Source organism: Gavia stellata, chromosome 4 (assembly GCF_030936135.1).
Source record: "Gavia stellata isolate bGavSte3 chromosome 4, bGavSte3.hap2, whole genome shotgun sequence".
In the NCBI taxonomy this organism is placed as follows: Eukaryota; Metazoa; Chordata; class Aves; order Gaviiformes; family Gaviidae; genus Gavia; species Gavia stellata.
Genome location: NC_082597.1, coordinates 83,571,916 through 83,599,453, shown reverse-complemented (window position 1 = coordinate 83,599,453; position 27,538 = coordinate 83,571,916). Strand labels below are relative to the sequence as shown.

The window sequence follows — 27,538 nt, the reverse complement described above, 5'->3', positions numbered from 1 at the left end:
TTACTTAATTGGTGGGAAAAAAAGAGAATTTTTTGGAAGAACTGTTTCACCACTGTGTTCCGCTTGATAATTTTTTATAGGCTTTTCCATTTGGGTTTCCAAGTGTTTCTCTGGAATAACATGTTTCCTTGTGTTCTGCACATCGTTTTCTGCTGTGCCTGTGGAGGGCACAGTGGGAGTCAGTCTTTCAGCCAGTTCACTTTTCACTTTGTCAGCCGTATCTTTCCAGATATTTTCTGTAATAATAAATAAATAAAATGATAGGGTAAGACTTCAGACTCTTAGCAGCAGACAAACACATGATTGCCACCAATTCACAAAAAATCAGTTGAATATTTTCTCCGGGATCTTACGACCACCACTGATGCGTTCGTTTGCTCTGAAAGTGAAGTGCAGTATGGTGTGGTGTCAGTTACCATAACTATCTAGCTGTCAGTAGGGAAAAGATCTTTCTAGGTGAATCTTTAGTACTGCCAGTCTCCTTGCTGGCAGCTGCTATAAAACGTAAGTAATGGGTTTCTACAGAAGTGAGAAATAGCAGCTCTACCCACCACATTCCAGTGACCATCCATTATCTCCACACTGTGTACTATCACCTCACCTTACTTCAGACAGATGATATTAAATATAAAGAAATACCAAACACTGATATAAATGGACTTAGTTCTCCAGGTAGCACATGCTTACGAATATTCTCTTTTTTCTTTTCTGGTGTAGAGGAAGAGCCATCACTCAGCTTCCGTGAAGACTGTGTTTTCTGTTTTGCTCTGTATATTTTTGGTTCCTGGATCCATGCATGCTTCATTGCTTCATCGGGAGTCATGCGCAGGGCAGGTTCCCACCTTAAATCCATGGTAGACAAATAGTTATTTAACAGTAGCTCTAACTGAAAGTCAGTTTAAGCCAAAAGATTCAGTATTGTCTCCTGAAAATCATGTCATGAAGACATTTTTTGAAACAAAAGAATTTTAACTGAAAACAAGGAAAAATCTTATGTGATCTTCTCCAGCCTTCTAAACATTTTAGCACTGTGTGCTTTGCTGATGAACCCCTCCGCAGCATCAAACCATTTTTAAAGGCAAAACCATGCAGTTCACCGTGTTATTAGGGTATGGATCCTACGGAATATTTGTTTCAAGGTTTTCACATTCTGTCGGTACAAGCTCCAAGAAAGGGAACACAAATGAGACATAGGGTAATTCATTAAAAGGTATGTTTTCCCTGATTTAACTGCACCTGAAACTACTGTAGAGACTTAGTGTAACAAAACTCATGCAAGACCTTATTATGGAAATGAAAGGTGATTTTTTTTTGCAAAATCTCTACATTGGCTTTATCCTCTCTCAGATTTCATTCACTCAGTTCTCACAGCTGCATGCTCACAAGTACCAAGTGTTCTGGCCAAGACCACTTGGGTATCACACAGAGGACAAGGGTTGTCAGCTACTGAGTCCTCATCACATCTCTGGGGTTCTTCTTGATCAGTGATGAGGTACTAGTCTGTAGACAGATCTTTTATATCCTTTAAGAGTCACCTGCTGCTTGGGCACGGTCCTTCACATCAGAACCTTGCTGACTGCAGTCACCATAAATGTGAGGCAAGGTAGGGGCTGTTTTTCCTTGTATTTTGGAATATATGTTTGTTTACCTTTTGGGATAACAGGAAAATGAACGGCATATGTGATATTCTGCAACCTTGTTGCCATGCAATTGCTGTGAGCTTTGAGATTTTTCACTGCTGGGCACCAGCGCAGAGGTCTCACCAGGCTGGCTGTGACACAAACAACACGCTCCCCAGTTTTACAAGTGGGAGCAGTGTCCTCTGTTACTAATACATGCCATTCTTTCAACCCCTGTTCTGCTGTTTCTTCCAGTGCTTAAAAACACATACACATCCATTCATACTGCATTCATATCAATCCTAGTATTTCTGTTACTAATCTCTGCATCAGCTGCAGACTATTTCGTTCTGATTTGTCTAATCTCAGTGCTGTCCAGAACTGTACAGAACTAATGTAGGAAAAAAAACATTCTTGTCATCATAAGAGCTGAGTGATTTTTTTTGGGGTCTGATGTTTTCATCTGCAAACCAGGTGTATACAAGTTGAACAAAACTATTTGTGAAGTCATGGCAAATGTATATTTGCACAGAGGCAGATTGGCAACTGAAAAAGACAAAATAGTTCGATTCTTTTTGTCTCAAAAAGAGTTTTCATTTCAAACCTTACTTCATTCCTTTGAAAATTTAAACAATCCCAACACATAACATTTTTTCCTGTGTGATGTGAAATGACTTATTTACAGGTTTTTTATTGCTTCACTGAAATTATTTTCTGAATGTTCTGATTGAGCCAGCAAACCAAAATGGATCAATGATTCATACAGTTTCAGCAGAGAACATTAAAAGCAACCTGTTGTGAAACAGAGGGGGATGATGGTGGTTTTTTTTTCAAGTAATGACAAGTTAGCCTGGATTTCATTAGGAAAGTACTACTGAACTGCTAGAAAGAAACTTAGAGTCAGTGCTAAAGAAGATACAAAATATTAGCCTTGCATGAGATATAGGTAACACTGGAAAAGGTATGGGACCAGCTTCTGCTGCCATTACAGAGCACAAATTAGAATCCAAGCTCGCCCCGAAAGCCTTACTGCACCTATGTGAGAGGTCAGTATTTAAGGCAACCAGAGAGAAGTTTGTTCCTGCATGCTCAGTCTTTTAGTTTGATGGATGAGTAAAACCTCATTAGTAACCATCTCCCAAGGAAAAAGACCTATTAGTAAAATGACACCTCATATCAGCAGGGTCCATGGAGTCCCACCTTGTAAAATGCTTCTTAACCTGACCGCCTTGGAGAAGACACATGATCATGTTTGAGCCATGAAATAGTTTGCTTCTCCCACAGTACTTCATTCATTAAAAAGTCCCATTTCCCTTGTGATAACAGACAATACGCTGGTGACACTACATCAGGTCTCTCTTCCCCACACAAACACGTAGACAGTTTGCCACTGACACTCTCACTGTGAGTGTGGTTTGCTCTTGGAACAGGTTGCCCCAAGAGGCTGTGGATCTCTCTCTCTGGAGATGCTGAGAACCCAACCAGGCAAGGTCCTGAGCAACCTGCTCCAAGTTTCCTCTGCTTTGAGTGGAAGGGTGGGCTAGATGACTTCCAGAGGTCCCTTCCAATCTAAATTATTCTGTGATACTAGGTAAAAAACTTCCTGGCATAGAAAATCTGTGGGATTTCTACCCTCTGTGAAGGCTGTTAACAATCACGTTATTTGCATTTAGCAGTTTACAAAAACATGCAAATCATCAATTTCCTTCAAGAAAACAGCTGTGGACCACTTGTCATACTAGGTATTCAGTAGCAAAATCCTTGACTGGAGTAGTCAACTGTTTATTCTAGAAATGACAGGCTCTGAGACGTATTAGACTCTTCTCGCATTCTGAGCTCCAGTGATTTATAAAAATCTATTCCAATCAAGAGAATGGAACAATACAGTCTATCAAATAATTCTTGCAACGTGCAATGCAAGTGCTGTCAATGAAAAATAAGTACGACTATGATAAAGAGAAAAAGGGCTTAAATCAGCATGCAAACTACAAGGTAACACTCTGGTAACTGCACTAAGTAATTCTCCACACTAACTACCGCAGGCAAGAAGCAGCAGGCAAACAATACCATTGATTCTGAGGTAGAGACATAGCCGAACGTACTTTGCCTTTTTATCCTCTGCTAAGCAGGAGGTGTATGGTGCACTGGAACTAAAAAGAGTCTAATCTCACCCAAGGGAACATGCACGCAGAGAGCAAGATCTTTGTGAGAAGATATTCAAAGAAGCAGAACCGTTTTCATACCTACACCACAGTGTATCACCTGACTGCCATTTCCAAGGCCTAGCACAGCAAATACAGTCAAGACATTCAAGCCAGCTAAGGCAACTCCAAATATAACTCCTGCTTGGAGGAAACTGGAAGATCTTCTTCCCATCGGAGTGGGAGTTAGATTCAAGTACAAAATCAAACCTTGATCTCCAGATATGCACTGCCTTGGGACAGTGCATTATCATTATCTATGTTATCTGAATGAACCTTGATCTCCAATAAAACAGAAAGGATTTAATACAAAGGCCTCAATGGGTAAAAAACTTTGCTTTTAGAGTTTGTTCTCCAGCATCAGAAGATCTGCTTTTAGCTATGATGATGTCAGCTTTCTTTTGTACCTAGGACTAATCCCATATAGTCTTTTTGTGCAATGATTTCTCCCTGCAATAAGCTGTAAATAATAACAGTTATCCAAATGCTACAGTGAGAAAAAAACAAAAAAATCCAAAAAACCAAAAAACAAAACACTCCACCAAAAAAACCCAACAGATACAAAGATTTTAAAGGCACAAGAGAATGAAAGCAAAGTCAAAACTAGCCTACTGCATGTAAGTCAAAACCATGAACTCACATTAGACATCCTTTCAGAAAGTCCAAGAAACCAGCGTCATGGGTTTTCAGCACTGTGCTTAGATCCTTGGAGTCTGGGCACCTCTTTTTTCCCTTGCTGTTAGTTATGGATTTAGGAAAACCTTTGGAATCTTAAAACGATAAAGACATGCTCAAAAAATTATGTTAAAAATCCTTACCAAATCATTAAGAGAGTTACAAAACCAGTACCCATACCCATCCCACTAACTCCGGTTTTGCCCTGTTGGATTGATAGTTTGCCAGCATTGTGGCAAACAATACTGGTTACATCCTAGAGACTGCATCCTACACTGTGGTTTTTTATTCATTTTGTGTCATTTCCAAAACCAAATTATACCCAGAGGAATGAACTTAATCCCAAAGCCCACAGTGTTCCTTTTAGCAATAATATTTTTAAGGAGTAGCAGTGGAATGGATTTCCCAGTCCCTCCCCTATCACCTTGGCAATGAGAGGCCCAGAAGACATGAAGAGCACAGTACCAGGTTCATTTGTAGGCCTTACGTTACCCTTTTGCTTCTCCTCAATACCTCTTCCTGAAAGAAGTTTTGTCAGCTAAGGAGCAGCTAAGGCTCTCTGACCCTACTCTCTACCAGTCCTATTAACTAGTGATTAACTAGCAGGGAGAAATCCAGCAAGAACAAACAATCAGAAGCAGTTACCAAAGAACGTTTGCTTTCTTGATGCAGCCTGGATAAAATCAGCTGGTGGAAGACCCAATACCTTCAACACAGAAAATGAATTCATGGAGTTACTCCTCATTTCATAAACATACATAACAACCGTCAGGAGATACGTGGTATTTCACCCTCCATTTGAAAAGAAGCTGAATGTGGCAATTTACTGTTTCCTCTTGTGCCATTTATTGTGGAAGGAATTAAGGTATTCCTCAGAGCTGTCTGCCCACAGAAAATGTCATCTTATGAAAGATGACAATAGGATCTTCACTACCACAGAAGACTCTAAGAGCAAGCATCTCTGTTAATGACACATCTAGGAGGCCACATGGAGAGATGCTGTCTTGGAAAAATCTTGTACAACCTAACATGGCACTAGAAGGATCAGAACTTGGGGCTGAGTCCAACATCAGGTTGCAGTTTAGTGACTGGTATGGCGTAACTAACTAACTTGCTTTCGTGGGTCAGTTTTGCACCTATTCTAACATTTGCACTGGGTAGGTGATCCGAGGTAGGAGATGTCACAGTATATTACTAAAACTCTTGGAAAATCAGTTACAAAGATGACAGAGCCAAACTCCTTTGTAGGGGCAGACAGTAGAAGAAGGGGCAACATCCACAAATTGTGGCTGGAGAAGTTCAGGGTGACTACTAGGAAAAACTTTTTCACCAGGAGAGTAGAGCAGCAGTTGAGCAGGTCACCCAGAGAGTTTCTGCTCAAGCCTTTGAGGTTTTCAAGATTTGCTAGAGAAAGACACAGCTGACTAATCAAATGCTAGCAAAAATCTCTCTCTCAGCTGGAGTTTGGACTAAGGAGATCCAATTCAACCAACACATATTTGATTTCTAAGAGAAGAGGAGCCTGTTATAATTGGATTGCTCTTCCTTCCCCTTAGGTATGCTTCTTCTGTTCTAACTTCTCCATACAAATTCTGACCAAATTATAATATTTCCTTCAGAATCAAGACAGTGAGTGTATAAAGCAGTGTTTGGCTCATGAAATGGAAATAACAGTTTTGCATTAGAGCCCATCCTTTCAAAGAGCCCTTTGGCTGTAATAAACCCCCCTCTAAAAGGCCAGCCCATAGACAAATATATTTCATCATCTCTTGACATTTCTCTTTGTTGCTGGCAGTGTAGTTTATCAAATGAGTATTTAATTCAAAAGACAATCCCAAAAGTTACCTCCATGATACAGGCAAGTTGGTCAACTTCATTTTCCCCTGGGAACAACGGGTAGCCTGTGTAAAGCTCAGCCATGATACAGCCTAAGCTCCACATATCAACAGCCATAGCATAAGGATGACCAAGAATCACTTCAGGCGAGCGATAAAACCGGCTCTGAACATAGGTGTACACTATATCAAAATAGAAAATTAGACAAGAAGCAAAATATCATAAATGGGACAGAAACGTGGACTCTAGATTTCACAGACAAGTGAAATACATGTTCAGGCATCATATATCTGCTCTATCCATTAGCTGCCATTAAGGGATTGCTCACATAGGCTCTAAAAACCTTTTCTAATTCCATCCTAAAATCAGTAGGTGGTATGCTTTCCTCTATTCTGTTTGGAAATTGTTCTTCAACAAGTTTTACTGAGTGAAATTATTCTGCTAAAGCTGTGATTCAGCTTACTCCATGTTCATTTTCCTATTTGGAGGTCTCCCCCTTGCATCAATCAACAGTTCTTCATTATCACAGGCTTGCACTGTAGGAAATACTGGTTTCACTGACACCTAGGGAACATCTTCTACTGCCTTTTGATTTCCCCATTAATGCATTATAGCCCCCCAGCAGATGTCGAAAGATCTCATTCTAAGATTGGGACCCATCAGAGTGAGTAGACTCATTCTTTTACCTCTTGTCATTCAGACAACTGAACACAATTACAGCATGCAAGCTCTGTTATTTTCTTACTCCTATCTCTCTGATGGTCACTTTGTTTATATTTCTGCACTTCTTTGCATCCCCACATATTCATCCCCACATATTCCATCTCTCTGGAAGGAAAGCGCCCTGAAAAGTAAGTGCTGCACAACATGTGATTTCACCCAATCTGTACAGCGAGAGAGTACCGTGGTGGCAATCTGTGCCCCTTTGCATTTGAACAACTGCATAATTGTTGTCTGCTTGTCGTCATTCTTGTCATAAATAAATAGCTGACTCTTTGCTTTCTACTCTCTAATCCTGTACCACTTGGAGGGTTCTACCAATTCTTTTTTCAGCTGACAGAGTATCCTCAGTCATGCTCCATCTTTCCTTTCACTTGTTTTGTGTTTCAATTTGTTAGTCTCCACAACTATTTCAGGCTGCATCTCAGATTACATTCTACTCAAACATGGGCAATCCTAAAATAATTACGCACTCCTACAAAACAGGGATGTAAATCTAATGATCTGAATCCAAAAATATAGATGAACAGGTTTGGCTCAGCTTAAATATCGATCTTCCATAGGAAAAATATCAGCCATTTAAGACTAGTTTTGTTTTTCTAAGTCAGTAAAATGCAGTGCAGATTTCTTTCTTGGGTTTTGTTTTTTGTTGTTGTGTTTGGGGTTTTTTTTAACAACAGGTGATATTTGCATTCCTGATGATGATATCATTCTTGCTTTACAATATGTCCATTAATGTTGAGATTTATTATTAGGTGAATTTTTTACATTAATTTCTCCTTAACAAATTTTGTTCGTGTTATCTCCTGCACATTCTATTTAAATCTTTGATAGAAAAAAAATAAAACTGTACTTAGACTTTCTAAACTAAAAGCATAGTTCCCATTCCCCCCCATTGTATTCATCCAAAAAGTACCAATTGCAATTTAGCCATCCTACTGAGAAAGGCTCTCTGCATGTGATAAACTCCTTGTTAAGTGAAGTGTTGGAATTATCCTCATAGGCTTATTTCAGCTAACCACTCTTGCAAATGCAGTTCTGATTTCAACAGTAGAGGAGCTGATCAGGCTTGGGACAAAGAAAAAGCATGGTAATAGCTTACTTGTCTCCCACCAGTATTTTTTCCACCACCAGTAGCTGAACAGTTCATCAGAGTCTAATTAGGGGCATAGATCACTATATTAGCTCAATCAAAGAAATAGTTTTTCCAGCTTATTTAAAATTAAGAAACTTATTAAGAAAATTACATCAACTTGACTTTTCTGCAAACCTCTTTGGTGTTCATAGCAGCTTGATCCAAAATCAATAACTTTAACTGAACCTTGGCCTTTGTGGTATAATAATATGTTCTCCTACAGAGGAAAAAAAAAAAAACCACAGCGAAAAAAGGGTTTTAACATCGCATCAGGTTAGTGAGCACTTTGGAAAATAAGCAAGGCATAACACGTTGGGTTTACACTTACCTGCGTAATAAAAGCTTCAAACTACAACTTCCTTGGGAATGCATCCAATAATGTGCAATTAACCAAAGCAGAGGGGAGATTTGTAAAGGCACCCACTTTGAAGGTTAGCTAGACAGGGACACTAGTCCCTCACGTATAATCCGAGCCACTGCACTGTGCAGTGTGTGGTGCTATGAAGGCACCAGCCAGCGAGAATGCATGCCGTGTGAGCAGAGTGAGCTCCCCAAAACTCAGAGTTGTTAATCTAGTTAAAGGCAGACTCCATCTGGTTGCATGCTGTGCTAAATTAACCAGAACCATCCTTTTGTAACCACAGAAAGGCCCTGCCCCATGAACGACTCGTACTTCACAGTTCTTCCCTCCACTGCTTTCAACTTTCTCCCAACCCTTTGTAAGTGTACCTCTCTCCACCTCAAAACGCAGTGTGACGCAGAGATCCCAAGGCAGTGATGAACAGAAATAATAGGGTCCTATGTATTACTGGCTGGGTGCAGATGGGGCCAGCCCTGTGTGCCTACAATTCCAGCTTGAGAAGTGATTCTTAAACAGCTAGCTCAGGAATATTTGCACTGATGAGTAAACGTAGCCTATTAGCTCTCTTCTGCAGAGTTGAATTTTACCCTCATTAAAAATCTATCTGAAGCAAGGTTTTCCTTTGATTTCCTTTCTGATCATACGGTCTTCTCCACTTCTCAGCAGAGATATAGCTACCTTTATCAACCAGTTTTAAAGTGATTATACGTCAAAGCTTTGACGGACTGAGCAGTTCCCAGCTTGATGCCAAATAATGACAAAATAGTTTCTTGGATAATTAGTGGACTCATAAGAAAATCCCATGTGTGACAGGGGGGAGAAGCTGCTACTGATGAAAGTCAAGGCAAGGACTGACTTCCACTACCCAGGTGCTCTTGGTTTTGTTACGGGAAGAAGCATCCTGTCTCTGCAGCTAGCTATCCCTTCATCCTCATGGTAGGACTCTGTCTCTAATACTGAATCTCCCATAATGCAAGGGAGCTGATTAACTGCAAAACCAGGTTCTGGGGGCAGTGATTACCTAGCATGAAGTCCAGAGAAACTCCATACTCTACCTTATGTTGAGAAATATCATAGGAGGCAGATGGAATAACAGATCTGAATTTCAGGCAACATAAATTAAATTAATGAAACTGTACGATTGCAGAATGAGAACAAAATTATCTTTAAGTTAACTCACTAAATGTTCACTTATATGTTACTCTATTTAAATACAGACTACGCTCATTGATCTTGCCAACCTCATTCCTTGTCAGTGGCTGCCAGGAAACAGATTTCCTGTTGGGCTAATTGTTTCTGATTAAGATATTTTGGCTATCTTGCAAGCCTCACTTCTCACTGAAAATTGGTCTGGCAAAGATGTGGGCAAGACAATGCGCACAGACAGTACGTGACTCTTCGGACTTCTGAGTCAAGATACATTAAGCAAAGTGAGAGCAGAATTTCATCCTTAGCATTTTTACTTGAGAGCCGATTTATGTATTTATTTGTTGGTTCATTTGCGGTTTTGAGAAAGAAACCAAGAGAAACATTCACCTGAAATGAAAATAGAATTAAAGTACCCTAGAAATCTCAGAAAATTGCAAAAATTTAAGACTGCGGCTGAAGGAGAATGGAAATGTTTCACCTAGCATCAATGCTCAGCAGATATAGCAGCAGGAACTGGATCACAAACGTTCCTCCAGAAACAGGTGAGCACCCTAAATACTGTGCTATAGAATTGCTTTTTCATTTACTAGGCTACTTTATTTTATAGTTATGCATATGAAATTAAATAGACTTAACAGGGTAACCTGAAACGGGCTGCCTTGTGAATATCTCCTTGCATTATAATGTCCCTCATATTAAAATACTTCTTAATTTCACAAGTACTTTCCTCTTTCTCTAAGCATAAAGTCATCACCTGAATTTGATTCAGTTTTGCATACATTTTGGCAACCAGATAATCTCGTATAATACTGCAGTGAATGAACTGAATCAATGGAAAGAATCACTTGACTCTAGTACTAATACAGTCTGAAATAAATAATAGCTTCTGTACAAACACAGAAGCTATATACAGAATATTCTGTACAAACTGGGTTTTAAGGATTCTTCTGAGAGTTTCTCTCGATCAGTAAAAAACAGGATGAAGCTAATGTATTCTGTACAGAATAACAGGTTATGAAATGACTGTACTTACAGGCTTCAGATCACAGTGAATGATTCTTTCCTGGTAGAGCACTTGTAAACACCTCAGCACACACTGAGTGAAGTGTCGAATTAAAGACAAACTGAAACCTTGGAAATTGTTCTTTTTGATCAACTCATACAAATTTATTCTGCAGGGGTTGTGGGGATGGAAGAAGAAGAAGACAGAAAGCAGAAAAGAGATTAGGGAACTTATTTTTAAAGGCATGATGAGTTTACAGTGCATTACGAGAGTATTTAGCCCGTCTTCCTACATGAGGGAGGACTCACGCGGAAGAAAATGACTTAGCTATTCTCCTCCTTGAGAATGCTGTTCTGCATGTAATATGCACAAACATCTCCCTGAGCCTCCAGATCTAAAGAAGACATAATGTCAGTGGACTCGCTCGCTTGCTAAACTCAGTGCTAGGTTATGCAGCCGTGCTGTTTTTCAGCAAGAACAACTGTCACTCAGGAACTGAGAGAAATAGGTTTTCTTCAGTTTCCTTTCCTTCTCATTTGTCTTTGCTTTGGCACCTTGTGTAAATCCTGTTTGTCTGAAAAGTCTTTAATCAGCAGTAAATCATTCTAGATAAATACCCCCATAAATTCAGGTCACGTTAGGTTTTTATATTCCTCCTGTCACCATTGTATCTATCTTAGGTCCTTCCAGCAGTGCATTAAATGATGTCGCTAACTTCCGTCAAGTGTGGCTGGCAACATGGGAACCCTGCCCCGAAACCCTGATGGCACCGCCAGACCCCATGTCCCTGCCCAGCCCGCCCGGGCCCCCCCCACCCGCCCAAGGCCCAGGACCCCATGTCGGCGATGCCGCAGCAGGGCTGGTCTCCAGCTCCCCACAGCCCCGCTATGGGCCTCGCCAAGCCGGGCCCACCCGCGGGCCCACCTCCTGACCCAGCCTTGGCCCATTGCTGTACCCAGGGCCGGGGCTGCCCCCGTGTCCCCTGTCTGCCCCACTCCTGGCTGTCAGGCCCTGTCCTGATAGATTCGAGGGAGTCCCCATAGCTCCCAGTGCCAGAGCCCCGGGGAGCCCCCAGCCTGGGCTGCGCCCCGGCAAGTTCTGAGTGCTTAACGTGTGGTCATTCTTCGGAGGAGGAAATGGCCACAGGGATGGTGGCTATTGAAGGGATGCACAAGCATGTCCTCAGCAATATGATCTCAAGAGGTGTCCTCAGCAGGACCACACGCGTCTGCAAGGACATAAACAAGTGTAGCTTTCTGCCTTCCCCGCTTGTACGTCCACAGGAGACAGGCAAGGCCCATGCCTTCAGAAGTAAATGAAGTTACCAGGACGTGATGGAGAAGACAGGTTACAAATTAAGGGGTTTTCACTGTATTTTAGAATGCAATAAAAATTTCACCAGAAAAATATTTTTATATGACAACCAGTCTTCAGCTCTTCTGTAGAGAGCTGAACATAGCGGCTATCCATAGCAGCTTTCTGAAAAGACTGGTCTGTGTCTTCCCTGGAGAGAAGGAGTCAACTCTTATCCCTGTGTGTCTGAGTGACACACTCACATGCAGCAACACCATGAGTTTAGGCCTCTTTGAGATCAAGCCTTCCATATGATGATGAATCTTCAACAGGGGTTATAAAATATGCAGCATATAAAATATGGGAGCTTTACTTTAAGGGATGGGGAACTATGGGTGAACTCCATAATTCCCATTTGATGCCCTGATTAGAAGGAGGCTGGTGAATAAAATGATCTGACTTCTCTAAAATTTCTCCAGAATTCCTCCTAAGATGTGTCCTGCAGCACAGGTTCATAGAACGCAAGAAGAAGCTGTATTTTTTAATTATGTAATATTATTCATATTTATATACCCTGAAGTTCACCAGTCCCGAATTCACTGTTTTACTCTTTTCCCCATAGGTCTTTCATGGAAGAAGACTTCAATACACAGCACAGAAAATAAGGGATGGATCATGTCATTGTCGGTGTGAAGTCTGAACGGGGCCTTTTTCAGTTCACCTTTGGTGATCACAGGCTCAGTTATGCGGTCTGTATTTAGACAGCATTCCTTTCTTATAACATTAAGAGCTGCAAATGCTTCCAAAGAAGAGATAAAAGTTAAAGCTTGTAAGGCGCAAGATCTACTATGCTCCTTAAGATTTGTGTAAAGGAAAATATACTTTACCCCAACAGTTCAAAGGAAATACAGAAGTGATTGCGAAAGTAGAAGTATTCCTTCATGTGGATGATATTGTGAGTATCATCTTTGTCCTTCTTCAGGAGAGCGTCAAGGATCTTCACTTCTACCAAAGCCTGGCTGTGAAATCTGAAATATCACGGGACATGGGAATGGCAACATTAACTCAATCTAGCTTTTGTAGAAACACAAATGCTACAAACACCACAATCTTACTGTAAACTCAACATGTGGCACAATGATTAAGAATTTACCATTCACCCCTGTTAACTACTGTAACTTTGATTCATTATGGTTGTTTCCTAGTCTAAATATACTGGCCTTACACAGCACCTAAGCATAGTTATTTTGGCTTGTCTGAAAAAAATGTTTTAATGAAAAGCAGGTTCAAATGAGCATCCAGAGTAAAATCCTAGTGCTTTCAAAGTCCATAGGAATGCTTCCGTTTACTGAAACAGGGCCATATTTCACACCTACCACAGTAAGACAGTCAGTTTTGAAGATCATCTTTACATTCAATGTTCACTGAGGGGGACAACTGAACAGCTAAAACTCTGAATACAGCTGTTCCTGGACTCAACAGCATCATTCTCATCTGCTCCATTGACTCTGGTTCAAGCTAAACTCAATTAAAACTTTTTAATGAGTCCCATAAAGAGAAGAGGTTGCTTAGGACCATAGCATAGAATTTCCATGTTAAAATGAGCAACTGGAGCCTCCCAGCATATTCCTAGTGGGGAATATAGGCTCTCAACTCTCAGTCATGCAGGGCTGGTTACCTGGGCTGTGTATTAACTGTATTACAGATACAGAGACCTCCTTCTAAGTCTGGAAAAACTGTGCCTCCACTGGGCCCAGGCCAATTCTGAGTCCCTGACGTCACCTTTGTTCACTCTGTTCTCACTGTGTTTAATGAAAGCCTGACGTGCAGGCAGTTTGATTTTGCTTTGTTCACATTATCACAGATTGTCACTGCCTATGTAACAAAGAGCTGATTGTACTGATTTAAAGTCAACAGATGTCTCACCTTTTCTTATTCCTTATTATTTTCAATGCCACTAATTCATTGGTTTTATGATCCAAGCATTTAGCCACCTGCCCAAATGACCCCTTCCCAATCACCTCCAACACTTCATATCGGTACGCAATATGGTCATGCAAAACCTTCGAAAGAAAACAAATAGTTTAGATTCAAGTAGTACGACAAAGATCAGGCTTTAAAGCAGTTCATGTGTGTGTGAGTTTACTGTCTACGAAAGATGCTGGACTGGTAGCAAGTGAAGTCTACGTTAAACAAGGGTGACAGAGAAAGTAACAATTGTGCGCTTCATTAATCCACCTACCTTGCATCAATCCTGAATGAGACGCAAAGTGGGTCTCTCTTTAGGATTCTCTTCCGAGCTTTAAAGTGATTGGCACTGATGTTTTCACTGTGTGAATATTTATCTTCTAGAAACAACATTTATCTTCTAGAAACAACATTTATCTCACATCATAGATTACTTAAGAGTTGGCAGACAGTCACTAGAAACGTATTGAGCTGAAAATGAATACCATCATTTTTCCACTTACCTTTAAGTAGGAACCATGCTCATCATCGTAACAATTATTATTCTGGGTTTCCAGCAAACCTTCAATCTTTTTAGCTTCCAGCCCAAGAAACCATAGCTCTGTATAATTGAAAATTTCTTTTTGCTCATAGACTGTTAACTGGTTTCTAAAATTTTTCAAGGCTTCTAAATCAGAAAATGAGAATATAAAATCAAAAATCAATAAAATTATGGCAAATTGCTTTTACAATGGAACATTTGACAGTAGAGTATGCCACTGTGAGCAGGAGGCTGAGTAGCTGACTGTTAGAAGTCCCTTCCAACCAACATTTCTATCATTCTACAATGTTGACATTTTGCACAAATTTATGTTTCTTTTTTCTTTTTCTGACTTACAGTATTATGATCAACAAAGTATTCATCACCTGTCAGCAAGAGAGCTTAGGTAAAAATTATTTGATTCTGAGCAAAGTTAGGTACCTAGATGCTTTTGGAAAATCCCATCTGTTGTCTGTCTGCTTCAGCAAGCTTCACAGCTTACATAAAAAAATTGTATGTTTTTGTTGGTGCGATTGTCATATTTATAAAATGGCAGTAAGCTTTAGTTAACCAAAGCTTTCAAGTATTTGTTTTTCTGATAGAAAATGTCAAGTTCAGATGCATGAGGTTAGGAATTAAATGGGGCCCAAATCTGCTGTTGTCCTCATTCTGATTCTTCCTGCATAGAAGCATTTCAGCTACCCTAACACCTCCACTTATATCATTTAAATCTAGATAAATATTCAGACGGTAGCATTACAAATCAATGTGTTCTCTAGGCATGCATGTGGGTGTTTTGTTAAACAGTGGCAGATCTTCATCCACCAATGCAGGGATGCTAAATAATTTCAAAGCAAAAGGCCACTAGGTTTGTTTTTTTCCCTAGACTCCTTCTAAAAATAGATTAACTCTTGTCGGAAACTTTCTAGATCTGAGAAATCCCAAAATGTAATTTAGCCCACATATATAAAACATGACACAGCTACAAGCAAGTGAGAAAAGTGTTTTATCACTATAATAGAATATTGCTATCACCTACATGACCTGTCATAAGTCTTAGACAAATATACATTCTTTTGTGTAATGCATACTTCTCTTATTTATATATTTGTGTTAGTCTATTCATTCTCCTATTGTGTACATGCCCAAGTAGGATTATTAGAAATCACTGAGCCCATCCATATTCTGGTCCTCCAAACTGTTTGTTAAATATTTCAGTGACCATTTAGCATGGGACCTCTGGTCAATGAGTATCCTGACTGCATACGCTCCTTATCTGTGCAGGCAGCCTGTCACTCCAGTCTTTTTAGCACGTTGTTATATTCTACCTGAAGCTGTCATAGGCAGTTTGACACTGATGCTGGTGCTTTCCAGTTCTGATGGTTTTGTCTGGGCTGTAGTATCAATTTCAGGAAGACTGTCTGGAAGATTAAATTGGGAAAAATTGCCTCGAGTTCTGTTTTCCTGCCAGCAAAAAAAAAAAAGGTAAATTTTGTTTTCAGATATTTTCAGGAACATTCAGCTGATCTGCAATTATAGAAATGTATACAAAAATATAGTAAAAAATGCTACACTCCCAAAGACAAAGCTGCAAGGTATTTATCTTGGATTGTTGAGTGATCTCTAAGTCAATTTTGTGCTGAGACAAAAGAAGCATGCTTGGGGCTAGAGCGCCCTACCTACCCAGAGAGCAAATTCTGCCAATAGCACTAGAGGCTATTGGATCACGGAAAGACAATTCTCTAAATAAGAGAAGGAAGTTCATCTTCCAGGTTTATTCAACACATGGGCTCTCGCTTTCTGTAAATGCTACAAACTGCCATGGTTTGAATAAGTTGCTGTAATTCACGTGAGCGAGTACAGAGGGCAGGAAAGATAGTATAATAGGCATTATCCATCTAGGATTTCTACGTGGGCACATCCACTGGAGAGTTGTGCTAGAATCCTTGAGATTGCTTGTGCAGCCCACAGAACTACAGGGACACCAGCGTGGGTCTGCACACACACCCATTTATAACAGAAACATCAAGATTGGTATGAATGGGGAACGAATGGGCCTGTGTGGGTGCAGAAGCACTAGAAGGAAGAAATTGCAGAAGAAAGGATATGCATATGTCACCTATATCAGCAGGTGATCAAGATCCCAGCACACGCAGATTCTCAGGGCTCCCAGAATGGGAAAACAAAGGACAGACTACAGAATCAAGCCACGAAGAGATGATGGAGGGTTGGAGATTAAAGGGCACCAGTTAAGGAGACAGAAGACAGTGTGCTCTGGGATAAGGATGCAGGGTGTGTGGGCCCAGGCCATGTTCTCCTCAGTCCCTTCATTGAGGGGAAAAGACTCAGCTGGAGATGATGCACCCAGTGGATCAATACCTGGTTGAAGCCACAGAGAGGGCTATGAACGTAGGGTGAGGAACAAGAACTGCTAAGCAGAAACAGGATCCATCTGATGAAGCAGACCAAGAGTGTCTGCAAAGAGCTTTGCTAACCTAGTAAAGAGGGGTTTTAATTAGGTACAGCAGGGAAGAATCATCATAACCTAAAAGCCCTGATACTCCTGGGGTAATTCAGTCACCTCAGTATCTGCTGAAGTGGCAAAAGCATTCTGGGAGATTTCTGGACTGTGTTCTTAACGCAGGTGATCTGAGATGCTCTGCTGGACCTGTTACTCACACGCAAGGTTGAGAATGTGAAGGTCAAGGAAAGGGCAGCTTTGGCTGCAGTGACCATGTGGTTGTGGAGTTTAAAATCCTCAGAGAAGTGAGTGAGACAAGCAGAATTACAAACCCTGGTCTTCAGAAAAGCACCTTTTGGTTTGTTCAGGGTTCTTCTCATTATGAACCCATGGAAGACTGCCCTGGAGGGCAAAGGAAATCAGGAGAGCTCATTGATCTTCAAAGTCAATCTCCTTAAAGCCCAAGAATAGTCAATTCTAACATGCAGAAAGTTGAGCAAACATTGCTGAAGGCCAGCATGGATGAAAAGGGAACTTCTGACCAGGTACAAACACAGTAAGGAAAACAAAAAAGGTAGAAGCAGGGATGGGTTATCTGGGCTACATGCAAAAGACACTACCTGAACATGCAGGTATGTTTGGGAAAGCCGAAGTCTAGCTGGAATTACAGCTAGCAAGGGATGTGAAAATCAATAAGAACAGTTCCTCTAAGTACATCACCAGCAAAAAAGGAAGGCTAAGGGAAATGTGAAACCACTGCACAGTGGAATTTGGGACCTAGTAACCAAGGATTTGGAAAAGACCAAGGTACTCAGTGCTTCTCATTGGTAAGTTTTGTCCTCAGGCCTCCCAAGTCCCTGAGTCTAGAAGTAGCGTTTGTGCAAAGAAGCTTTACCTGCTTTACCTGCGATAGTTAGGGAGCACTTAAGTAGCTGGACATACCTAAGTCTGCAGGACCAGATGGGATGCACCTGAGGAGCTGGCCAATGTCATTGCAAGGAAGGTCTCTATCATCTTTGAAAGTCGATGGCAATCAGGAGCAGTTCCTGACCATTTGGAAAAGGCAAACATCACACCTACCTTCAAAAAGGGCAAGAAGAAGGCTTCAGGGAACTACCGGCTGGTCAGCCTTACCGCAGTCCATGGGAGGGCTATGGAACAATTCCTCTTGGAAACCATTTCCAACCAAAGAAAAGACAAGAAGTTGATTTGGAACAGCCGGTATGGATTTCCCAACATAAGTTGTGAGCAAATGGTGTCTGAACAACTTGATTGTCTTTTCTGATGAATTGATTGGCTTGGCAAATGAGAGAAAAGCAGTGGACATTGTATACTTTGACTTCAGCAGGGCCTGTGACACTGTCTCCCACTGTATGTTTGAAGCCCAAAGAGTGAGATACGAACTGGATAAATGGATCATAATGAGAGTGGAAAATCAGCTGGATGGTCAGGTTCCAAGGACTGTGACCAGTGGCAACTGGTTACTAGTGACATCCCTCAGGGATCAATACTAAGGCCAGTACGGCTTAGCGTCTTTATTAACAACCTGGACAACAGATGAGTACACCCTCTCAAAGCTTCAGACTGTAGCAGGGCTGCTGCCCAAAGGGACTTCAGCAGGCTGGAAAAATGGGCTATGGGTATGTTCTAAAGTTGAACGAAGACAAATGCTAAGTCCTGCACCTGGAAAAGAATATACCCATGCAACAGGACAGGCTGGGGGACAACTGCAAGGATGCAGCTTTGCAGGGAAGGGCCTGACAACCACCTGAACATGAGGTAGCAGCGTGCCCTTGTAGCAAAGAAGGCCAAACACAACCCAGGTTGCATTGGCAAGACGATAGCCAGCAGGGTGGGAGAAGTGATCTCCCCCTCTATTCAGCATTTGTGAGACCACGCTGGGAGTACTGTGTCTAGTCTGGGGTTTCCCAGTACAAGAAAAACATTGACCAGCTGGCACGAATTCACAGGAGACGTCAGGGGATGGTGAGGAGCATGGAGCACGTGATGTACAAGGAGAGGCTGCAGGAGATACATTTTTTCAGCCTGCAGAAGAGGAAGCTTCAGGAACGATCTTACTGCTGTCTAGTTACTTGACAGGATGGTACAGATAAAGCAAAGCCAGACTCTTCTCAGAGGTGCATGGTTCTAGGACAAGATGGGTATGTGGCTAATGGATAAAAGTTGCAACACAGGAAATGCTGATCAGGTATTAGGAGAAACATTTTTTACTGTGAGAGTGGTTCACTATCGCAACAGGTTGCCCTGAGAAGCTGTGGACTCTCCAACCCTTGAGATATTCAGAACTCAACTGGACAAGGCGCTGAGCAAGCTGCTCCAAGTTTGCTCTGCTTGTAGTGGGAGGTTGGGCTAGATGTCTTCCAGAGGTCCCTTCCAACCTAAGTTATTCCTTCATTTATTTATAATTTCTCATCCCTTGAGAAAGTCCTGATGACTCACAGAAGTGGGACAGGACGGAGACACAAAAGATCAGTCTCTTTCAGTGTCAGAAGGGTACAAAAGCCATATTCAATAATGAGCACATGGTTGCCAAGACAAGAAGAACCCAGGCGATGTGATACGAACTAACCAGTGGGCAATCCTAGTCCACCATGACCTTGCAAGAAGTCCTGTCTGGTACCACTTGAATACACACATCTTGGTGCTTGTGAGTTTTCGGTTAAGAACGTGTTAGTGTGAGTGAAAACGTGTTTGTTTTAAAATGAAATCACCTTCCCATACTTGCCTCTGACCTTGCTACTTTTTTTGCAATATTAACTGCTACAAAAGCAGGACAACCAAGTATGAGGGGCACCACTTGAACAGCTCCAGTACAGATCTGTGCTGACGCAGGTCAGTCCTACCGCTATCCTGTTGAGCCCCAGCTTGAGAACTCCACTCTGGCCATTCCAATACACACTCCCTCAATTCAGCAATGCTGTGTTATTTCCAAGGAAGGGTAAATGAAGAACGTCTCCAAAACAGACAGCGCATAATCATGCTTTCTAGCTTGAAACACTTACTGTTCCCTGGCATTTCTAAGCCAAGCAAAAGGCTTTCTAATTGGTGTTTACACAGCTTCTTATACAAGTCTATAAATTCAATTTAAAGAATAAAAAAAACCCTCTGTAAAATGCTTGGCTCCAATCTTTTCACAGAAAATAAAATTGAGGGATGGTTCACTTTCAGATGCAAAGCTTAATCATTGGCTTTTGTAGGAGTTGAGTGCAGGTTTGACTTATGAAGGCCACAGAATCAAGCTTTAAAGAAAATTTAAATTATTTTGGAGACCAAACCATTCCACCTCATCACTGAGCAACCTGGTCTAATGGAAGGTGTCCCTGCCCATGGCAGGGGGGTTGGAATCTTTAAGGTCCCTTCCAACCCAAACCATTCTGTGATTCATGCTATTTTGCATCTTGTAGCTTCATCCAATGATACACACCCCCCCTCACCAAATTAAATAATTTGTAGTAGTAGCAAGCTGCCAATTTCCAAGTCAAATTATGTGAGAAAACTCTTGCCTTCCCAAACAAAATGTTTTATATGGGGATTTCCAGTGCAAGAGATCTGAAAAGACTTCATATCAGACCCTTATAGAACCTGTCAACTCTCTCAATAAGGAGACTCCATTGAAGAAGAAAGGTGAAAAAGGGAGTGATCAGAGTAGTGGTGGTGAGTAGTGCAGGTCCGTGACTTGTTGGGGAGAGAAGCAGCAAAGGGAGAAGAGTACAGACAGGGGATGGACACAGGATTTGTGAAAAAATGAGAAAGAAGGAGTGCCAAAAGTGAAGATGACTTCAAAAACTTCCTGTGATGCTGGGTGTCCTTTAAAATATCTGGAGACAGACACAACCATGCTGGTAAGTAATCTGTCTCTTTGACTGTTTATAGTTCTTCCTTTTTTTTTCTCTCTTTCACTATGGCTGAAAACAGAAACTGATGCAAACGGTGACACTAAATTATTTCTCTCTTCCCCCACACAAACACACTTGTTCCCCTTTGCCACTGACACTCTCTTAGCAGTACTTAGAGAGAAGCTGATTAACCAGGCAAACACAAGATGTCTAAGAGCTTTATAACTCACCTGAAGAGAGGGGAGGACATTCTGCAAGCTCTTATGTGTTATCTGAGGCAGGCTGCTTTCAAGGGGGGGAGGGTTTGAGGTGTCTGCAACCAAACCATGCTTTGCTTGACCTTCCAGATGTGGGAGGGAAAGAACACCACGACTGACTTTCTAAATGGAAAACAGAAGTATTACATAACAACCTAGCAAGCAATTCTGTGTAACACCTTCGAAAACCAGAGGGATTTAAAACCTTGGGAAATCTGTATGGTTCACTTCTGACACCTAATGGCGAAGGGGAAAAGAGCAGATACTCTCCAGCAGCTCCCAGTTGCACTAATGGGCAGGAGGAAGGAGTTTGCCCTGGCACATTTGAGGGCATGAACGTTTCCTTGCAACAACACCTCCATCCAGCATCAGAGCAGTGACTGCTTCAGCTGGAAAAGGTGGTTGGGCTTGGAAACCGAACAGCCGTTCCAGGCAGCAGGACTCCCTTGAGTGGCGAAAATAAAGCATACGTAGGATAATAAACAGGCGTGAATTGTAAATGGCAGGCAACGTCATTAGCTATTCCCAGTGGTAGAAGAGAAATTGGGACTGGACTTCTGCCAGACTCTAGGGCTGGAGGCAGTGGGAGGGTCTTCCCTGCACTGCTTTTGCAATATTTCCTTCCCTCATTTCCCATGGAGTTCGCTCTGACTAGGCCCCTTTGTTGCACTCTTCGTTGGTGAGGAAAAGGCAAGCTCTGCGCAAACTTTACTGAAAAATAAATGCTTATACTCATTTGACAACTCCAGAATTATTAGTCCGTCCTTTAGACTTCTCCCATTTGTTATTTGCAACACATTTCTATACCACTCATTCTTTAAAAAGTCAGTCATTTAAAGATGTGGGTTTATGAGTGTTAGGACCTCTAATATTCTTGGATATCTAAAGTGAGAGAAATCACACTCTTAACAGCAAAGAAAATTTTTGAGGTTGAGTATTTCTTTGGCAAATAATTAAAAAAACAATTTCAAATAGATCTCAAATAGATCAACTATGTGCTATCAAATGCAGAACAAGGTCCAGAGAGTTAAGGCTACAACCAGTATAAGCCTGTGACATTTTTATCATCGGGGAAGGATAGAAACATACTTGTCAAGCTTTTGACAACAAAGGAGAGGTTTGGTGTTTTCTCAAAAAGCAAAGAAACAAAGCTCTCTATCCAACCAACTTGAATGAATAAGTTTTCTTTTCCAATACTATGGAAAAGTCTTTAAAACCTTAGGACCGAGATTCCAGTGGAGTTTTCATGAAAGCTTCAAGAAACTGAAGTGGCTAGGCAGAAGAAATGCCTCAAATGCTATTGAACAGCTAGCAAAACCAAAATACTCACAGGCGCTTGGGACAGTCACACAGCTACAGGGGAAATGGAATAGTGCAGAGGATAAAGTACTGCCCTCTGCTCAGATGAATTTATTACAAGGAGTCTCTTAGAAAACAAGCATTCAGATATTTTTAAAGTCAGCTGAAGAGTCACGTACCTGATGGAAGACTCTGTTAGATCCCAGATGATCTCTCTCCTGAACAGTCAGTTGAGACTGAGAAAATGCATCCACATGGGAAGACTGCAAACATGAAATGATGCTTTACTAAAAATTATTCTGGAAAAAAAATCCTAAAATCTCTGTATGGTTTCTGTCCTTCTTTCCTTTGTGGCAACGTCTGTGCCAACACAGTGTATGGGAGGGGACTACAAAAGCTGCTGAAAACGCGCTACGCTCTAGCAATTCCTCTCCCAGTCGAACAGCTGTTTTGTGGGCAGGTGCAGAGACAGCTTGCTTTGCCTATTATGCCTCTCAGCGTGCTTGATATTCCCATGTGGTCAGCGGAGGGGAAGGGGGGGGGCCTTTGCCATCCCTAAATATGTGCTCGAAAGCAGATAGAGAGTCTGCTTGGAAGGACGGCTTGTAGATTGTGAGCCCATCCATTGTTAATAGCAGCATTAAACTGATTCAACTTGTGGTACAGATTTTATAAGAACACAAATCAAATGTTTAAATTTACTGCGATAAGAAAAAACGCCATTGGTTCCAATGGACAGATAATATCAGCAACAAATACAAAAAAAAGAAACATGGGGAAAGTGCTAAGCAGCTCGTCATTTTTAAGATTTTGCTGGTGCTTTCATCAGTTTTTTTACAAACACGGTTAAGTAGCACTGTACATTTCTGTCCAATAACAGACTGCAGTGAATTGCAGAAATTTTTACGATAGTTTAGATACTGAGGCTAAAGGAGCTTGAAGCTCTGCTCTATAGGCTGAAGTGAACCCCACTGGGTTTGGTCAAAAGTGTTCCCTTGTCCCTGGGCTCTGAGACACAGTGTCATTCCACTCATAGTCCAAAAAATCATCTTCATCCAAGCAGACACATCAGTTCCACTATAGAAGTTCTGAAGTTGCAAAACAGCAATATTTTCTCTAGAAGCAGAGGAATTTGGAGAGGGCAACTTTTAATTTAAAGTTTCAAAATAACAAATTTGCCACCAAAATTATCTTATGGATGTGAGCTGCAGATTAAAAATCCTTAAATAAAGCAGCATAGTATTCTTATTTACAGAATCACAGAATCACAGAATCAGTTCGGTTGGAAAAGACCTGTAAGATCATCGAGTCCAACCTGGGAAAAAAAAAAAACAAACAAAAAAAAAACCCACCAAAAAAAACCCACAAAAAAAAAAAAACCCACAAAACCCACGCCACACAACAACAACAACAAGCCACAACCCACCCAACACCACATAGCACCATGTCCATCAAGCTACATCCCACAATGCCACATCCACACGCTCCTTGAATACCTCCAGGGAGGGTGACTCTACCACCTCCCTGGGCAGCTTATTCCAATGTTTCACTACTCTCTCAGTAAAGAACTTTTTCCTAATGTCTAGTCTGAACCTCCCCTGTCGCAACTTGAGGCCATTTCCTCTAGTCCTGTCACTAGTCACTTGGGAGAAGAGACCAGCACCCACCTCACCACAACCCCCTTTCAGGTAGTTGTAGAGAGCGATGAGGTCTCCCCTCAGCCTCCTCTTCTCCAGACTGAACAACCCCAGCTCCCTCAGCCGCTCCTCATAAGACTTGTGTTTCAGACCCCTCACCAGCTTCGTCGCCCTTCTCTGGACACGCTCCAGCACCTCAACGTCCTTCTTGTAGTGAGGGGCCCAAAACTGAACACAGCATTCGAGGTGCGGCCTCACCAGCGCCGAGTACAGGGGCATGATCACCTCCCTGCTCCTGCTGGCCACACCATTTCTGATACAAGCCAGGATGCCGTTGGCCTTCTTGGCCACCTGGGCACACTGCTGGCTCATATTCAGCCGGCTGTCGATCAGCACCCCCAGGTCCTTTTCTGCAGGGGAACTTTCCAGCCACTCATCCCCAAGCCTGTAGCGTTGCCTGGGGTTGTTGTGGCCGAAGTGTAGAACCCGGCACTTGGCCTTATTGAACTTCATCCAGTTGGCCTCAGCCCATTTACCTGTTTTGCAGCCAGGTTTTCCATGGCCTGTACCGGTCACACAGTCCTAAATGGGCAGAGCACCTGCTGATGATAAAGTCTTTGCTCTTTGCGATGACTTTTAGCCTATCCAGTGCCAGTACCCATGCCGGGGTTTCACTTTTTAAAGGCCGTTGTCATGGACTTCAGTTAGTCCACAGGAAAATATGTCTGCATACTGGAGGAGTATGCTTAATGTGTCTCGTACTGGCTAGTGCCACAAAACATCTGCCACGATGCAGCCTAGCCATGCTGAAAGAGCTTCTGCCTGAGCCTGGAGAGAAAACTCTATGTACAAACCTACCTGATCACATGAAGGAAATGCTGCCCTTCAACTGTCTCACTGTCAACCATGAATCATAGAATCGTAGAATCGTTTAGGTTGGAAAAGACCTTTAAGATCATTGAGTCCAACTGTTGACCTAACCCTGCCAAGTCCACCACTAAACCATGTCCCCAGGCGTCTCATCCACACGTCTTTTAAATACCTCCAGGGATGGTGACTCCACCACCTCCCTGGGCAGCCTGTTCCAATGCTTCACCACTCTCTCAGTAAAGAAATTTTTCCTAATATCCAGCCTGAACCTCCCCTGGTGCAACTTGAGGCCATTTCTTCTTGTCCTCTTCTGCAAACCTGCCTTCTAGCCCGTGGGCACTCAGCCCGCACTGCTGCATGGTGTCACCCTGTCCCAGATGCAGGACTGGCATTGGGCTGGGTTGAACTTCATTGTGGTTGTCAGCTCATTATTTCTCCAGCCTGTCAAGGACTCTCAAGTTAATGCCACACAGCTGCTAAAGCTGGGGAGACCAGCTAGAAACTGCCCTTTGGACAACTATGCTGTTAGTATCCATGGCAGGTATTTTCTCTTTCTTTTCATTTGAAAAGTCAGGAGAAAAAAGACACAAATGAATAAGTCCTTCTGCAAGCTTAAAGGGTAAACTTCAGATTCAGAACAAGCTGAGAACAGCAGCTCTGGGTTTAGCCTTATTATGCTAATTGCGTACGGTTTGAGAGGAAAGGTCCTGGATATCTGTGGAGCGGAGGAGAATATTAGGAAAGGGAAAGGTACTAAGACTTCCCCTTGCAGAACATAGTAATTCCCATCTTTGGAACTGGAGATCAGCTGGCCAGGGGTAAGGGATTACGTGCTGTAAATCCAAAACATCTCCAGAGCCACCACAACAAATGCCCTCAGAAGAGAACCACTGGATTACTGCATCCTACCTACGAGTATCCTAGAGCATGATATACTTTGCCCAGTGCACCAAATATCCTTGTGGTCGCTTTCCTTCAGTGCGAATTTGCATGGATGGATCTATGGAAAACCCAGTGCCAGAGTATTTTTACAGACAGTCACTTCACATGCAAACTACGGATCCTGCATTTCAAGGGAGAATGACATTTGTTATGAAGGTGAGTCTGGGATCCACATTCATAACTCTACTAGATATATCAACCCAGCTCTTCATAAGACTATTTGTTTTAGTGCATGTTATACTTTTTCCCACACCTCCTCTATGCTTTACTCCCAGCTAGCTTTACTTTTCAGTTTCTGGAGCTGATGAAAACATTACACTGCATTTAAAGACAGTTTCTTAACCACTTTGTGCTTTTCTAACTACAAGTCAATATAAAGCTAGGATTTTAGAGAGAAACAGAGAAAACCAAAGAAACAGTGGACTTCTCATACTGCAGAGTCTTCACTGCAAAATAGCATTTTATTTCTTAGCAATACTTTTAAAAGGCTATGCAGTGATGTCTATATTACTAAATACCAATTTCTAAATATATTGTATTTACTAATAGAGCATGAACCATTCACAAAATGTCTTTAAAACTCAGCAAGAGCTAAGGAAACAGGGGAGTGAGCACCAAAATGTGCTGCCAGAATTCGGAATCCATCTAATTTCCATTCCCTGGGGAAAGATCAGCAAGATTTTGAGATGGACATTTCTCTTTTTACACTGCAAAAGCAAAGTCAGTCCATCAGCCCATGGCTGTGCCTTTGTTTTAATCACAGAAATTTGTGATTCTCTTTGTCTCTCTTTCTAAAAACCTATTTATTAAGGGCTTATAGTTCTTCAGCACTCTTTGGGCAATTAATTCAAAACACCTTAAAATCAATAACCGATCAACCCTCATAACACTCCCCCGAATAAGTAAGTAACATAATCTTTTATCCATGGAAAAACTGTTCCGTGCTTACAACAGTCTTGCCGGTGGCTGAATGGGGAGCAGGTGGATTGATCAGTTAGTCCACAACAGTGACTTATTTGATGGTCTTGAGCCAGATGACCCATCAGCTGCTGCTCTAGCAAAATCCTGTCCGTCTAGTGTGGGAACTACAGCTGAGCTGTTGTGACTGCTTTAATTCTGACAGATGTACTCTAAAGAAAAACTGCAGCAACTGTTACTATTCCACCCCATTTCGCTCCTGGCTGTCCTACTGCTATAGCACTGAGCCTGTCCTACAGCTCCAATATTGCACTTCAATCCCAAACTATCATCTCCTGCTCTTCCAGTCCTTCAAATCAGGTATTACTGGTCATTACCTTGCTAATTCCAATTATCACTCAAGAAACAGCACAATGTCCTCATTCACTATCTAGTCTGCAGTCATATGGAGTTTTAGGTACTGAGCACACAGCAACCTGCAAATTGTGAAACATTTTCATAATTCCCAAAACATCAGCTTATTTTTTTCAGTACCCAGTTGACCACAGAAATCAGAAATGTATTAGAATTCTAGAAATGATAAAATACACAACTATATAAAATACAGACTCCATTGTCTCCCTATTCAAATGGGCACTTTCTTCTCTCTGTCCTCTATCAAAACTGAATAAAGCCTGTAGAATACATAGAGAGAATACAATGCAGGGGTTAAATCATGCAATATATTAAAAAGCCATAGCAAATGCAGTCTCACTCGCTCAAAATACAGTAGGAACATAAACATTTTCCCCACCTTGTCAACTATTTCTGTCAGCAT

General features: G+C 41.7%; 1 protein-coding gene across 1 annotated transcript; it reads right to left on the bottom strand.

Moving 5' to 3' along the window:
- Positions 1-27,538, bottom strand: DYRK4 (dual specificity tyrosine phosphorylation regulated kinase 4). The gene is made up of 14 exons (XM_059816899.1): positions 27,515-27,538; positions 22,534-22,617; positions 21,029-21,178; positions 15,809-15,944; positions 14,464-14,627; positions 13,919-14,055; positions 12,880-13,020; positions 10,730-10,868; positions 8,322-8,403; positions 6,341-6,513; positions 5,141-5,201; positions 4,461-4,590; positions 688-842; positions 1-236 (listed from the first exon to the last, which is right to left on the bottom strand). The coding sequence occupies exons 1-14, from the start codon at positions 27,536-27,538 to the stop codon at positions 1-3; spliced, it is 1,812 nt and encodes a 603-aa protein (XP_059672882.1).